Here is a 16,061-nt window from a genome sequence, read left to right on the forward strand (position 1 = left end):
AATTGTGAGGTATTGATAACACACATGAACTATATGACATCATATTTAATAATGTTTGTGCTTGTTTCCTGAAAAAGAAAAGTGCAGATTGAATTTTAGGTTGGGGCTTCTTTCGAAAATTGCTGACTTTTGTCCAGAGTAATTATAAATATTTAAAAAAATCACAATACCATGAAATTGAAAAAATTAGGATGTTTCCCCATTATGCCAGCTAAAATGCAATGTTGAACTCTGCTGTTCTTAAAGCAAACAAATTCTAAAAGAAGACATTTAGAATGTAGTGTGAAAAATATATCACATGTACACTGCACCAGGCATTTATTGTGGACTGACATAGTAATTTGCATGACCATTGTCTACCGCATTCGAGTTCTGGGAGTATGAATGTGTCTTTTTGTTGTTCTAGGTGAATATGTGGTCATGACTACGCACTTCCATTTAAAAAGGAAGATTGGCTACTTTGTCATTCAGACATATCTCCCATGCATTATGACAGTGATTTTATCCCAAGTCTCCTTCTGGCTCAACAGAGAATCTGTCCCAGCAAGAACTGTATTTGGTAAGTGTGACTCAATTCAGAAAAAAAGATCATAGCAGTCTATGTTTGATTTCGATACCCCTAACAGTGGTGTTCATTACTTTTAACAATCCAATATAATGAAACATATCATGGAGACAGATAAAATAAACTGTGTCAGTTTTAATATGATTTAAAAAAAACTGTGTCTGAAATGGAAACCGATGAAGAAAATGTTTTACCAAGTTCTGCACATTTTAACAAAGTTCAATGAAACACTTCAATTAAAATTCTGATCTCTTTCTGTAGTTATCACTTATTAAATGAAATAAGGTAGCCCAGTGTTATCCTATTGCAGAGGTACGAATTTAAGAGTTTTTCACTACCAGGACATGCAAAACTTAAACGTTCATGTCCAACATTTCAAATACACTGCACCCTGCTGTCTGGGCTGTTCTGTGCCTACACTTAAAAAGATAGGTTTAGGCCACACAACCAGTTTATTTTGTTAGGTTGAAAATGCAAATTTAAACTTCACACACAGGCTGCAATGATAGGTTGAGACATGATTTTGAAGGCTACTTAAGTGGGTGGCATAATCAGTGCTACAGACCGACTGGTAAAATTTATTTTACAAGCCCTGGTTACAATGGATACCACTTTACTAGGGGCGTACAAGAAACAAATTTACCAGTTGGGTATTAACAGTGGCAGCTCGCAGTGGGACTGCTGTGGGGCGGCGGGGGGGCAGAGTGAGGGGGTAGTGGAGTCGGACATACGATGCCCACGAGTAAAGCAAGTAAACAAATAAATAAAACCATTTACCTTGCACTCACTGCATCGCCGAGTTGGCGATGCAAGATGTTATTAAACACTTTTTGAAGCAGGGGAACCCATATAACAGGCTCAGCTTTAAACAGGTCACCCGGGAGCTTGTCTGAGTCCGGGGGTTTCCCACTCTGCAACAAATTTATGGCCCGAAATGGTTTCATCTACTGTGATATTGTCTCCATCTAATATTCTAAGATCCTCACAGTACATATGTGCCTAAGTCATAACTGAGCCCCTGATCTGCAAAAAAGTCCCCAAAGTAATCCTCCCACACATGGGGCTGAATGTGGAAGTCTGTTTCTATTTATCTGTTTGATGACCCCTTCGGCAGCAGGTGCCAAAAAAGTTGGCTGTTCTTAAGTTTTGCAGTTTCTAAAAGCATGCTCCACTTTTCAGACTCCCAGTCCCTTTTTGCCATATTTTGTGCCAATTTATAAGACTTTCTGAAGCTTTGTACATCTATAGGAGACTTCCATTTCACTGCCTCAAATATGTCATCCCTAGTTTTTTACAAGCTTTGTTAAACCAGGGGGCTGTTTTCCTCTTGAGTCGAGTACAGTTTTTATAAAAAAGAGGTCTTAAGTTTGTAATCAGTTTTTAAAAAGTGGTCATAACGACTTCTGGCCTTATGGTAGGTATACTCAGGTCTATTAAAGTCTGCTTCACCTCTGTATATATTTTGAGGAGCACAGTTGGATAAGCTAAAATAAGGGGGCACTTGACTCTTCTATTGTTGTTATTTGTAGTAATGATCGGGGTACTCTCACTCCTAGGGGGGCCATACAATGAGGCTAGACCAGTCAACGTGAGAGACAAATCATTGTGGTCACTGTCAACCCGGGGTAAAATGACCATATCTTTGACACTAGGCCAAAGATTGAGATCGACAAGTATATAGTCGATCCGGGTCTTAGAGGCACCCCTCTTAAAGGTATGACACGCTCCTTTATCGTAGTGTGTCCAGCAGGCTCTGACCCCATATGCAATAATGAGTGACAAAATTTGTTGGCCCACACTAGTGCATTTCTTGATTGATGGTATCGTAAGTTTAGCGAACTCCTGGCAGTGTCCTCCGCAGAGACAAGATCCTGTATATAGCCAGCTGGTTCAAAGTTGTATTAAGGTCTCCGGCGATTATCAGTCGGTGACTCCCAATGGCTGAGTCAAGGAAATTAGTCAGAGTTGTTATTGTCACCGAAGGTCTATAGAGGCTAGTCACCTGGTTATAGATGTTAAAGAGTCTGACTTGCGCATTCTCCTTGCCCAATGATAATTCTAGCCCGAGTATCTCACCTGAATTAATATTTAAAACCTTTATTTTACATGCTATTGAGTTTTTGATCCAGATTAACAGGCTGCCAGCTGGGCGACCAGCTGCCGAGTGTTTGTCTTCAGTGCTATATGTGGTTAAGCCTACCCTGTGGACACGTCCTACTGCCCAGGTTTCCTGCAAGAGGCATAACTGTCCATTTGCTTACAGGATCGGTTATCTTGGTCTTAATACCAGCTACATTCCAAGTTATGATTTTCAAATCCAAGAAGTTGTCTAAGAGTTCCTGAGTAGGCCCAAAGTTGCAAATAAACCCCCCCCCCCCCCCACTCCCGGGACGTTTGTTGGGAGTCGGAATGAATACTATTTGTTGCAGGTTAATTTATTCCAAGATCACTATTGATACATGGAAAAGATGTGACAGCCGACTGTAAATCAGAAGTTTCTCCTGTAAGGTTTGAGGGTGCTCTGGATAGTCACTCTTGAGATTACAGGGTACTCAAGAGCTGATACCTGTTTCGAATTTCCAAAGGGGGGGTCCATCTGGTATATGGGAGTCGTTGCATAGGCCACATGTTTTCTCTCACTATTTTCAAGATGCCTATAAATGAAGCCAAGAGGCTGGACCACAATTGCTTTGCCCAACCTCTGGATATTTGAGTGGGATTCCCATCCTAGCAGTCGACTAGCAATATTTGGGGATCTGCAATATATTACAATACAATCTCCAGGAAATGACTTGCGTAACAGTCCCACCAACCTAACTCGTCTCATGAATAGAAAATCTTGATGGTCAGAGTTTAGAAAATTTGTGTTCTGTTGAAGCCAGTGGCAGGTTTTATTTTTAAGTTAAAGTTGTGTTTCAGTTTGATTTTCCTGCAGAGTAGGAACATTAGTGAGAATGACAACATAGGGACAGCACATTAGTGGGAGATGTAGGGTAACTTTATCATCACGGTTAATTGGGCCATTTTTGTGGGGCAATAATAAACGTGTTGGTTGGTTTAAGCATACATCGTTCCTGTTTGTAGCTGTGGATGAAGGGCCACGCTTAGTTTGATTTGGGGATTTACATATATTTATCACTTGATTAATATTTGCAGACCCTTGTTGCTTCTGTTCTCCTGCATTGACTGGGTTTCTAGGGAGAGCCTTATCCACAAGACAAGGTGGTTGAGTGTTGCGCTTAATAGCTGACCCTTCTTGTTGGTTTAGAATACCCTTTGAGCAAGACCTCCAACCAATAAGTTAGATTTTACCCCTGCTCTTAAATCCCTAAGTGTCACAGTAGACTCTAGCTTATCTAATCTAGTTATAATCGGTAAAGAAATTCTAGAAAATCGACTCTTCTATCAAGGAAACTAACGCCACAGTCAATTGTTGGGAGATTGCTACCGGCTGAATTGACGATAGAAAATTAGTGCCGTTCACTGTGGCTGATTCTTATAGGGATGATACCGGGGCTTCTGGGCCTGTGTACTGAGACTGTCTCTTTGACCTGGTCCGTGTGCACCTTTTGGGCTCCGTATGTTTTACTTTTTTCTTCCTTTTCCCCATGGTTTCACATACTGGCGATTTTAGAGGTTTTGTACAGGACTGCTTAATGGGGATGGAGATTGGGCACAGAGCTACTCAGGTGAACAGAATTTGTTTGACAAAGTTCCACCATTTGAGCGGTCCGAACTTCCATTGAGACTGGTTCTGTGGCCGATCCAGCTGGGCATCCTCCCACTGATAGCCGCCGCTCAGCAACCTCAATCTCCAAATCAATTGCCTTTGCCGCTCGCAATAAAAAACAGTCCAGTGTGGAATTAGACATGGATCTAGGCATAGCGGCCTTCCCGCCAGGGATTTCAGAATTGCCGGCATGTCGCTTTGTATAAAAAAAAGAGTACTTACTAATGCAGGGACAGATGAGGAAGCAAAAATAAGTAAATGTCCGTGGTCTAAGGGCCAAAAGACCTGGCCCCGTCCGGCCTCTTCCTGCCACTGATGGGCACAGATGGGCCTGATCTTGGGTCGGGCAGGGCCGCGCATGTCCCGCCCTGCGGGATCCCGCTCACTGCTTTTAAGCGCCTCCGGGCGCTGGTGGGATGACGGTGGTGGCAGCGGCCGCAGGGGGAATGGGACAGGTAGTCCCAGGCTCCTCTACCCCCGAGATGCATCAGGTGATACCAACAAGACAGGCTTCCCACGCAGCGGGACCCCGCTCACTGCTTTTAAGCGTCTCTGGGCGCTGGCGGGATGACAGTGGTGGCAGCGGGCGCAGGGGGGAATGGGACAGGTAGTCTTGGGGTCCTCTACTCCCAAGATGCAGCAGGCAGCAGGTGACACCAACAAGATAGGCTAAGTAAACTTAATACTTCTCACCAATGCATGTTTTCCCCCAATAGCTCCCTTGCGTGCACATGCATCACAGATGCTCTCTTGCAGTGTTTTTTCTTTTAATTTAAGAAAAATCATTGGGAAATGGCAGCAGTGTGTGTGCATGCATGGGTTGCAGCCATCTTGTAATGTCTTTCTTTAAGTTTAAGAAAAACAGTAAAAAAGATGGCTGTCAATGCACACTCGTGCGCAGCAGCAAACTTGTAATTAATTTTCTCTACTTAAAGAAACACCATTAAAAGAGACCTCGTCGCATACCACATATTCACAGTGACCACGGTGAAATGATTTTCTGTAAGTGTAGCAGCCAACCAGCAATATAATATTTTTTCTTAAAATTTGAGAACAGCTGTTGTAAGAAGGCCACAGGGCATACATTCTTGGTGACTATCTTTGAAATGTTTTTATAGAAATTAAAAATATATATGCATTCAAAGATTGCCATCACAGATGCGCACCTGTGTTTATGCATGGTTAACTACCTCTATATGGTTCTAAAACAATCTTATGATTATACCTCACTGATACAGTGGAAAACAGCGTGAAAAACTGAAGGGGCTGGTGGAACAAGCAGCTTCTAGAGGCATCATATTTTGAGAAATAGAACAGGGGATGGGGTAAAGGACCACTGGCACGGAAAGAAAGAAGAAGAAAAATGAGTTTCTCATGCTTTGCAGTGATAATTTGCCATCAGCAGTGGAAGGACACATTTAAAGAATAAGGGCAAAGTGAGAACAAAACGTTCTTTGGCAGGGCAAATAAAATAATAGGGGAAAAATCCATCAAATCAGTCACAATGAATTGAGACAGACAGTAAAGTCAATGAATCATCAGCAAGTGATATACACAATGCCCACTCTAAAGCTCCCTTGAATACTATAGGTATGTTTGCCTAGAGCTTTCTGTAGGCTAGACTTAAGATAGATTTTGGACATTCCACTAAAACACTAGGTCTACAGCTGCATAACTTCCACAAAGCATTATTTTGGAAAGGGGGCACTTGAGTGGAACATGCCTGAAGCCTTTAGGGACCAGATTATGGGTCATAGATATCAGTATGCCGAGCTGAGCTGTACAATTTCTTTGCTCATTGTGCTGAATGACTGAGACAGAAAAACATAGTCAATAATTCGTTATTCTGCCAATATAGACCATGAAAGCACATTAATAAAACTTAAATGCTTAAAATCAAGAATACCAAGGTTTTAAAAAGAAACCATTAGTGCGTGTTAATTTCCGATTGTGAGGTAGTGTGGCTCACTGGTTAGAGGCAGCAGACCTGAGAGCAGAGGACAGCCCAGGACCAGGGTTCAATTCCTGGTGCGGCAGGTTTCTGGACCAGGGTCAGCGGACTCGATAATTCTCTCGCCTCGGTGCCCACTCTGATCAGCGATCACACTCGGCAACTCTGGGCATTAGCTTGCCTCATCTTCACTAACGGCCCCACCAGACCGCCGGGGATGCCTGGTCTCACCCTGGAGATACCCATTAAGGGACCATCTCTCAGGGAAGCCAGGAAGGGTTTCGCAGTGGTCGAAGCGCGGAGATACTCCCCCGGGAGTGATTCTAGTGCTATATAAACACGCAAATAAAATAAATATATATTTGACAGAAATAAAAACTGTTGGACTTGGCCCTTTTTGCAGGGTCATCCCAGAACTTTTTCCCTTCCTCCTGCATTGTTTCTGATCCGTTTTTGTTGGTTTTATGACTCTGGGCACTTTACCACTGCTAAAGTGCATGTTCTCTATGTAGAAATTGTGTTTATGGATTGGCATATATGATTTACTAGTCAGACCCTATTACAGTGCACTGTGTTTGCCCAGGCCCTGTAAATCAAATGATGCTAGTGGGCATGCAGCACTGATTGTGCCACCCATATAAGCAGCCTGTAAATGTAACTCCGGCCTTCCATTGCAGAGCCTGTGTGCAGTCTAGTACTGCCATGTAGACTTGGCAAGTGCACCCACTTGCCAGGCCTAAACCTTCCCTTTTCTTACATGTTAGTCACCTCTAAGGTATGCCCAAGGTATCCCCGTGGGCAAGGTGCATTGTATGTGAAAGGTAGGACATGCCCTGATGTGTGTGGCATGTCCTGATAGTGAATTGCTGCCAATTTCGCTTTTCACTATCGCAAAGCTACCTGCTCCCAAAGAATAGAATGGGGAGTTTATTTATAACATCTTATAAACATATTTACCCCTGGGAACAGGGTAGAAAAACAAAGTCTGAAATGCCTGAACTCAATGTTAAAATGCATCTTTTAGTAAGGGTAATTTCTACATTCTGTGTTTGAAAATACCACTTTTAGAAAGTTGGTATTTTCTTACTTAACCATCCAGTGTGCCTGTGCTAGGTTTGTGTATTGCCTGTCGGGCTTTTGGATGACAGGGGCTGGTGAGGGACAGTGGCTCCAGAGAGCCTAATGAGCCAGGGCTGGGGAGAATAGACCTGGGCAGCACTTAAAGTATTGGGAGGAGATTTCCTTTCACCTGAATGGGCCTGGTCTGCCTTCAACAATGCAGTCTCCACCTCCTGCCAGGAAGCTGCACCACTGAGGACAGAACTGTTTTTTCCTGGGTACAGACACTTTCTGCCTTCAGAGACCAAAGGATGTTTGTATATACAAAGAAGGGTCCATACCTCAGACTTTTAGATCATTTCTGGGAATCAAGAGAAACCTTTGCTAAGGAAAAGAGCTGGGGAAACTGTGGAGGAATACTACTGTTGTGCTCATTGCTGTCTGGGGTTGGCCTGCAGTGGATGTGTCTGCCAATGAAAGGACAAAGGTCTTTGCTTTGTGCTGTGTCCCCTGCTGAAAAAAGATCTCCAAGGGTTTGAAATAGAGCTTGCCTCCTATTAAAAAGCCTCAGGGACATAAAAGACTTCCTGCAACACTGCTGGCATTGCTGGACTCTGCCATCTGTAGTCCTACCCTTGCTGAGGTGCCTCCTGCAGTCAAAAGGCCTCAGAAGTGGGTTTTGCAGCTGTTCTCTGCAAGAACCGGTGCAAAGAATCACAAAACAATGCAAAGCCTCTTGTAAATGCCACCGGGTGGTTCGAAGCCGGGCTGAGTCAAACGGGTGACAAAGCCTTGCCGCACAGCCCCCAGCACCGACGCCGGACGACGCGAAGCATCGCAAAATGATGCCTCACCTCCAGTGCGCAACGCATCGTACTTGGGTGACAAGCCTACAAGAACACAGGGGCCACAGTAATAAATTGATGCATCACCTCCCTGTAAAGTTAGAAACTGACAAATCATCTCCCCTTCAGTAAGGAACCGACGCATCATCTCCCCTGCATGGCACTACGGAACCGACGCATCACCTCGCCTGGTATAAGGAACCAACAAAACACCTTCCCTGGGTGTAATTAATAGACGCATCACCTTCTCTGTGGCTGTTTTTGTTTCTGACTGTGATGCATCCAAGGTACTTTGTGTTGAAAGTGTTGCATCTATAGTTTGCTATGGACAGAACTGTTTCTACCTTTTGAAAGTCATATCTTGATAACTGAATTGTGGATTTTTGTTGTTTGGTCTTGTTTTGGTTTAGATAAATATTACTTATTTTTCTAAGCTGGTCTGGTGTCCATTTGTAGTGTTTCACTGTATTACTGTATGTGTTCACAAATGCTTTACACACTGCCTTTGAGATAAGCCTGTCTGCTCATGACAAGCTACCAAGGGGGTGAGCAGGGGTTATTTTAGAAGTGTATCCCCTTGCCCTGATTAGGAAGAAGGGTCCCTACTTGGACAAAGGTACCTACCTCTGCCAACTAGAGACCCACACAGAGACCCCTATTTCTAACATTGGTGTTCAGCGATGAGAATTTGGACTTGTATTTGTGTCTTACATACAGTGATTGGTGTGCAATACTAGTAGAGTGCAGACCATTACACAACCACATACTATCTTTTTCTCTTTTCTGGTGTCCTCCTGTGAGTATTTTTGATACTGAGACTCTGGTTAATTGTTACACCTGTGAAGTCTTGACAAGATGTAACTTGACTTCTGGCTCGTGTTCATGTATACGATGAGGGAGCTACGTGTGTTCGGCAAGGAAAGGGGGCTGCCTGTGAACAGAATGTCCAGGGAGGATATAAAGTCCGATGTATTTCAGTATGAACTGCCACGCTTTAGGCTAACACTATCAGATGAGTCTGAGGAGGAGGAATTCTCTGAAGGTGAGGGAGAAACAGAGAAAGATGAAGGGCTTCTGCCTTGCGAGCAGAGGCTGAGAGAGCTTGATGAGGAGCCCGAGAGGGCTGAGACCAAGAGGGCCTTAGCCCAAGAAATATAAATATGTGTAGCTCAGGAATTGAGCTTGGCTGACCTGGAGGTGGAGTCCAGCTCAGATGGTGGCAGCAAAAATGGGCTATCTAGTGCTGAGGGAGCAGTACACACACCCAGAGATGTGGCGCTTGACTTGAAAGAGGGGGTTGACATACACCAGGGGGTTCAGGATTATGAGGTGGCTCCAGTGGTGTGCAGTGTCCCTGAAGTGTTTTGGGGAACTGGCACAGGGGTAATGTTCCAAGTGGTTGGAGGAACACTATACTGACTCTAGATGAGAGGTGCAGGGAGAGGGGTTTCTCCCATGGTAAAAGTCCTGATGTGTGAGTGTGGAGACCACCCAGAAGAGTGTGGGTTGAGTGACAGAGACAGTCAGACACTGACTTGCCAATCTCAGGAGAGTGGTGTGGGGTACTTGTGCGAGGCACTGGATGGAGAGGCAAAGGGTAGCTTGGTTAGCACCCTTGTGGGGCTGTGTGACTCCAATGGTGGAGGGCATATTTTCAGTCCCTGTTTTTCAGAGCTATGCCAACACCTGGTGGAGTGTGTCCGCTCGTGCCAAGCTACCAAGGGGGTGAGCAGGGGTTATTTTAGAAGTGTATCCCCTTACCCTGACTAGGAAGAATGGTCCCTACCTCTGCCAACTAGAGGCCCCCATTTCTAACAAAAAACAACAAATGCCAATTGTTAAAGGGCCAAGTTAGGGCAAGACATTAAAAGAAAAGTACAGATTCAAAGAATCAGGGGTTTACAAATTAGTCATATAAAGTGCAGAAGTGTCAGTTCATTCACAGGAACAGAGTTGTCCATTATGAGTACCATGATTAAGTGTGTGTAAGTTCTATCCACACATGCTGAAACAAATGGGAGCTCTCTAATCCTTAAACAGCTTCATCCTTTGTCTTAGGGCTCCTGACAGAAGGCTTGCAACCCCAAAGCAGACCATGGGGAAAATACAACAGAGCAGGACTTACTTGTGCAAATTGGCTGGTCCTTACCGAAAGGAGGATACATTTTTTCCGCAGCGTACCATAAAAATCTAAGAAAAATATGATGTGCATGGTGTCCTACTCTGAAAAATTATTAAAAGGACATGGCTTTAAAGCACCTGACTTTGACAATCCTTTGGGGACTGCTAAAAACCAGTGTATAAAATGTAATCTGATCATCAGGAAACAATTATGAATATTATTGACAAACGACAAGTAGGCTGTCATTGTGGGCTTGAGCTCAACATTATATATTGTCTTTGATATTCCTCATATCAATGTGGCGTAGTGGTCTTGGTTGATAAACAAACCAGGGCATCCTATCTTCCTCAACTGATCCATAACCTAGCCAAGGAATATTCAAGGCCCCCTTGAGTGCGACACAGTCCTCTAGGACATGTTGGTTTACATTTTAAAATAGGAACAGGACTTGACCAGATTCTCAACGAGCGCATTAATGTTGAAACTGCAATAAGGTCAGAAATATAGCCCAGGCCCAGCTCTTCATGCACTGCGAACGAAGGGGTGCAGGTGGGAACAGCAAAAAGTCTGTGCAAGATTTTATTCTCAACCACCTGCAATTCTCTTACGTCTTTAATACAGATACAGGTTTGGCCCCTAATCTCTTGTCAAAATCCATGGTTGCACCCACTGCCAAGATGTTCTTTTAAAGAACAATTTGAGTAACCCATGATCCTATACTGTTTAAAGCATTGATAGCTCCTAGTTTGTTGCGGCTCGATGGAATAGAGGCAAAACTCTGTCATTACTCCCCGCTTGATTCTGACTGAGGCAGTAAGCAAAATGCTTAGTAGATGATAGCCTTCAGCTAAGCAAACAACAAAAAGCAGATACTTTTAACTTTGAATCATGATAGATGATAGATATACTCTAGAGCACAAGTTATAAGGATTACAGTTTATATTGTTTTTGTCTTCCATTTAGTATTCAATTTCAGATGGGTCATGGGCTAGTGTTAAAATGTTGACCTGGTCTATTACAAATGTGCAGAGATATTATTCAACCTGGAATCCTTTGTGACTGTTCTGTGAATTACATTGTCGAAATTATTAGTTTAGCACTTAGCAGCAAACGCAAGGACATTATTCCGTCGTGTTTTTCTGATTAGAAGACAAGCCACAAGAGGAAACCATGTCTTGCTTTAATACATTCTTGAGTATGTTTTTTACCTTGTATCTGTGCATTTGAAATATAGTTTTAAAGCAGCGTGTGGATAAAATGTATGCACTTATTAACACTCAGGCGTGGCAGAAATAATGTAGAGAATTCTGCCCTGCCTCATCATGAGTGGGCTGCCGGTCCCACGCCAGGTTTTCTCTGGTGTTGAAACACTGGACCTGATTTTACTGGGCGATAAGTCTGCCCGGCGAAGTCACATAAGGCTTTGGTTGCAGCAGCACTCAAGCCTCGTCCCCTGATTACCTTTTTTTGGGGGGGGGGGGGAGGGGGGGGGGGGGGGTGAGGTGCAGCATTTAATGCTTCCCCCTGCCTGACCTTATCTTCACCTTTACTCCCTTACTCTACACACCTCCTCTCTCCATCCCTGTATTCATGGACCACTTGCTCAGGACAGATGGTAAATAAATGTATGTGTGAAACCCGACAGGACTGAGAATTTGGTGTTGATTTATGACTGGTAATTCAGGCCCCACACAGCAATTCCCCATTCCATGAGATTTAACCCCTTGTATGCTTGTGACGGAACCGCTCCGTCACAAGCCACGGGTGTGCTGTGCTTGTGATGGAACCGTTCTGTCAAGGCCTGCACGGCGCGCCTGCGCGGCGCTCATTTCGCGCCTGCGCGGCGCGTTCCATTGAGCAGGCACGTTCGTGACGGAACCGTTCCGTCACAAGCACAGCTCACCCGCGTGCCGTGACGGAGCGGTTCCGTCACAAGCACGTGACCGCCGCGCGGCCGCCCTACCCCCTTAGCGCTGCGGCAGAATAGCCGCCGCAGCGAAGGGGTTAACTCAGCTTTACAGTACTGGTGCAGTGTTACAACATGATAATGTACATTTTGAATGCAGATTTATCGCCCTGACCAGTACCGTGGACCACACAATTTCTCAATTAGGGCTCACGTTTTTATGCATCCATCTATAATATGGACTGGTTGTAAAAGCTCGGGAAACCAGTCTGAACGTAGAGAGGTTTTTTTACTGGAAATTAGTCTGTTACCAAGCTTTAAGCAGAAAAATAGAACTCAAGCACTCGGAGATACAGTAGGAGGTTAAAGGATAGCAAGGCGAAGCCAGGATTCTTGCATGCTTTGTGCGCCACTGATAATGACTTAGAATTAAGTAAATACCCTTCATTTGATCCATGTCATTTGCAAAAGTGCTTCACTGCAACAAACCACACATACATTTACTTTATGCACATCAAATTAAAACAAATACACCTGTTGAAAACCTGATATGAGGCTTTGATCCTTACAATAAACGACAAATGCAGGACACCAGATCGAATGGCATTTCATCCAAGATCCCTACAAGATGAAGCCCGTGGGAAGGTCGTAATGGCTGGTCTGTTTTTAAGCAGAGAAAGGCAAACGTGTCCACATATGCTTTTTTTTATATTTAGTGGTTTTAAGGAGCATAGGATTCACAAAGTAAGACGTGCAAGGCTTTCCAGAGCTTGTACTTATGCTGAAATGACAAATACGCTTAAAGAATACTTACTTGAACCTTTGCACCAGATTCAGATTTAGTTTTGGTTCTGAGTTGTGTGATACAGTTTAATCTTCTCGTACAGAATTGCAGGGCCGAGCAGGCGAATAGCTTGATGGGCAGTTCAGAAAGATGTTTACTTAATCCACTCCTGCACTGTCATCAAGAAAAGAGACCTGATAACTGGTGACATTTGGCCTTAGCAAGGAAGGTTCATTACCAGAAGAGCAGCATCAAATTCAGTACGCAAGCCTTTTTTCACTAAGTTTTCCGGGATGAATAGATAGCCTTTATTTCAGTATTATTTTCTGGCTAGAGTGAGCGGCATCACCGTCAGCACTCTATGGAGAAAGCAAAGCCCCTGAATAATACTCCCAATCTGTCCCATATGGAAATGTCCCAACTATTCATGTTCAATATTCGAGGGCCTGCTGCTGCATTTGAAAGTGTGTTTCACTCAGCCTCCCTCACTTACTGGAGAACATTACAATTCTGCATCTTCTATTCTGGCAACAGGTTGTTCAGCTGTGCCACACTTTCATCATTCATGAATTTAAAACTTTAGTTGTTCATTGGAACTCAGTGGTGATGCTGAAGTAGAACACTGAGAAATTAGCTGACAGACTGCTACCCCTGTGGGAAGTACATATTTTATCAGACTTTTTCCTTTCATGACTGAGGAAAATATTTGTGAATTTGTGGAAAATCTGTCCTGGTTTTAACTTCTGGAAAACTTATCGTCATTTCCATGAGCACATTATATGAGAAACATTTTCACTCAAACATGATTATTGAAATCCCAGCACAAGGTCAGCATTCTCAAATGGTGAACTGACGTTACAATTCATAAAATGAGTATGTGACCAACAACAGATGCTTTATTTTGTGACTAAAATCTCTTATCATCCTTTCAATAAGCAACTTGTAATCTTCAAAACCAGGCTTCCACTACAATACACATTTCAGTGGGACAAAAATGGTGGAGCCTTATCACCAAAACAATCCAGCAGTAGTTCTGTTTGTAAACTTCCACCTAACTAGTCACCTCAAGACAAATCAACAAACAATTTTGTAACTTTCACCCCAAATATTAAAGGCCTTGTTTACAATAAAATATTTACCAAGGAGTACGTGAATCCCAAGTAGGTATTGACAGAGTGGGAGTAGGACCCTCTGCTTTGCCTCAAAATTCTATGACTCAACCCCAGTCAATACCTATCTGCAATCCCCCGGTGGGACTCACGGGAAGGGGCCGGTTGGGGGCCCCTGGGGGCCGTTTTTGTTACAGGGCCGTTTTTGCAGCAAAAACAGCCCTGTAACAAAATCGGCCGAAAACCGGCCCTGGCAAAGAGCGCGGCCGGCCCCCCTCCCCTCGGGTGGAGGGGAGGGGGGGCCGGCTGAGCACTTTGCCAGGGCCGGTTTTGGTTCCCAGTCCGGCCCTGCCTATCTCGGTATGCCTTCCCCTTGGATATTATTACAAACTTGTTATTTATTTGAAGTACAAGAGAAGGGAACATTCTTAGAGCTGGTGGCAAGAAGTCAGTAGGCCTCAAAGATGGCAGAGTTCCTTGTACAAAAATGACAGTTTTTGTTGGATTCATCCTTAGGCTACCACGTCTTAGCTGCTGGTCGTCAACAGTTAGTATAAGTTAGAGATGTTGTTGCAGATGAAAAAAGCAAATGGTTATATGTAAGAATGTGGATTAATATTTGGGGTGCACTGTCACCCACCTCAATAATAATTATATAGTTTGTGAAGGTGAACCCCAAAAATCACAAAATTAACCAAAGCGCAACCCCCTGCTAGCTATGGTGAAGAGCAGACTGTTTAACTTAGAGCAATGTGTAAATGTTTAAGCAGCGATAAAACATCAATAAAGTCAAAACATTAAAAAACAGAAATACTAAGCCAAACTAAAAGAAAGAAACAGAGTAGATTTTTTTTAAAGTCACAAAAATCAAATAAAGGGAGCCAGACATATGAATTTGTGAAGATGTAACTGAAAATAGCACCAAAAAGCACTAACCACCAATAATAGACAATGGGTGTGGTAGACTGGAACCTGGGTGCAATTTCAGGCCTAGATTGATGGAGCGCAGGTCGGATTAACAAAGCAGGTTCATCCCGGCCAAAGATTTTATTTTCTGACTGAGTCAATTTTATGGAGCTCATAAACCTCTAACTGGGCCATCCTGAAACTGCATCCAACGAAGTTGCATTAATATCAGATACCTTTTCTGCAAGATTCCACTGACACTCTCTAACTCCAGAGGTCTTGGAAGTTCAAACGTTTTCTAAGCATCATCTTTGCAGGGTTTCTGGAGCAGCTCCTACGGATCATTTCTAAGTAACCTCAAGGGCAGCACTTAGGGGCTGGGACTCACTCCAGCAGAGGCCACCACCAGGGGTCGGTCTGGGTCCAGTTGTTACTGGCCAAGTTGTCACTTTTTTCCAGCTTGTTGCCTCCATGCAGCAACACAGAAGGTCAGCCCACTGATCATTGCAGTTGAGTTTGCAATCCTGAATACAAATGAGAGCGGGTTGTAGCCTATTAGAACGTCCCATAGGGCACAGACAGCTGGACTAGTCTTCATCTGATCTTTGCAGTTCCAGAAAGTATTGATAGGAGCTGTGGGTATGGTGCCTGCTTTTTAGATTTCACTTGCCAGTGGATGGGTGGTGACTCCTGAACACTCCCTAACCAATGCTGAAACAGTTCCTGGAGGCAACCTTCCCCACTTTTGCAGCACATCTGTTTGTGTCACTGCAGAGGGTGTGTTTAGGGAAATTAGCAGTCCCCTCCTCCAAAGTTGACCCAAATTGGTTATGGGGCCGGTCCCCCCTCCCATTGGGATGGTGGCAGGGTATCTACAATGTATCTGGGGATCAACAATGTTCTCCTTCACTGGTCTCTCCTTTTACTAAACTGTGAATGGGCAGGCCTCTTTTCTGCTCCTTTTCAAGTTAATAATGTTCCTTACCTACCCCAACAGCTCTTCCTGAGCCATTTAAAATTACATGGCAGACTCCCATCTCCCAGTTTCCAGGCCAAGGCCATTTTTCTGCTCTGGGATCAGTTT

The 16,061-nt window shown here is 43.9% G+C and overlaps 1 protein-coding gene across 1 annotated transcript in view; it reads left to right on the forward strand.

Moving 5' to 3' along the window:
• LOC147702816 (gamma-aminobutyric acid receptor subunit alpha-1) overlaps nt 1–16,061 on the forward strand; it is a 536,635-nt gene that overhangs the window by 455,086 nt on the left and 65,488 nt on the right. Inside the window, exon 8 of the mRNA XM_086931399.1 lies at nt 407–559. Coding sequence (XP_086787525.1) covers nt 407–559 — 153 coding nt within the window. The remainder of the gene's footprint in view (nt 1–406; nt 560–16,061) is intronic.

This window comes from Lissotriton vulgaris, chromosome 7 (genome assembly GCF_964263255.1).
Source record: "Lissotriton vulgaris chromosome 7, aLisVul1.2, whole genome shotgun sequence".
NCBI classification, from domain to species: Eukaryota; Metazoa; Chordata; class Amphibia; order Caudata; family Salamandridae; genus Lissotriton; species Lissotriton vulgaris.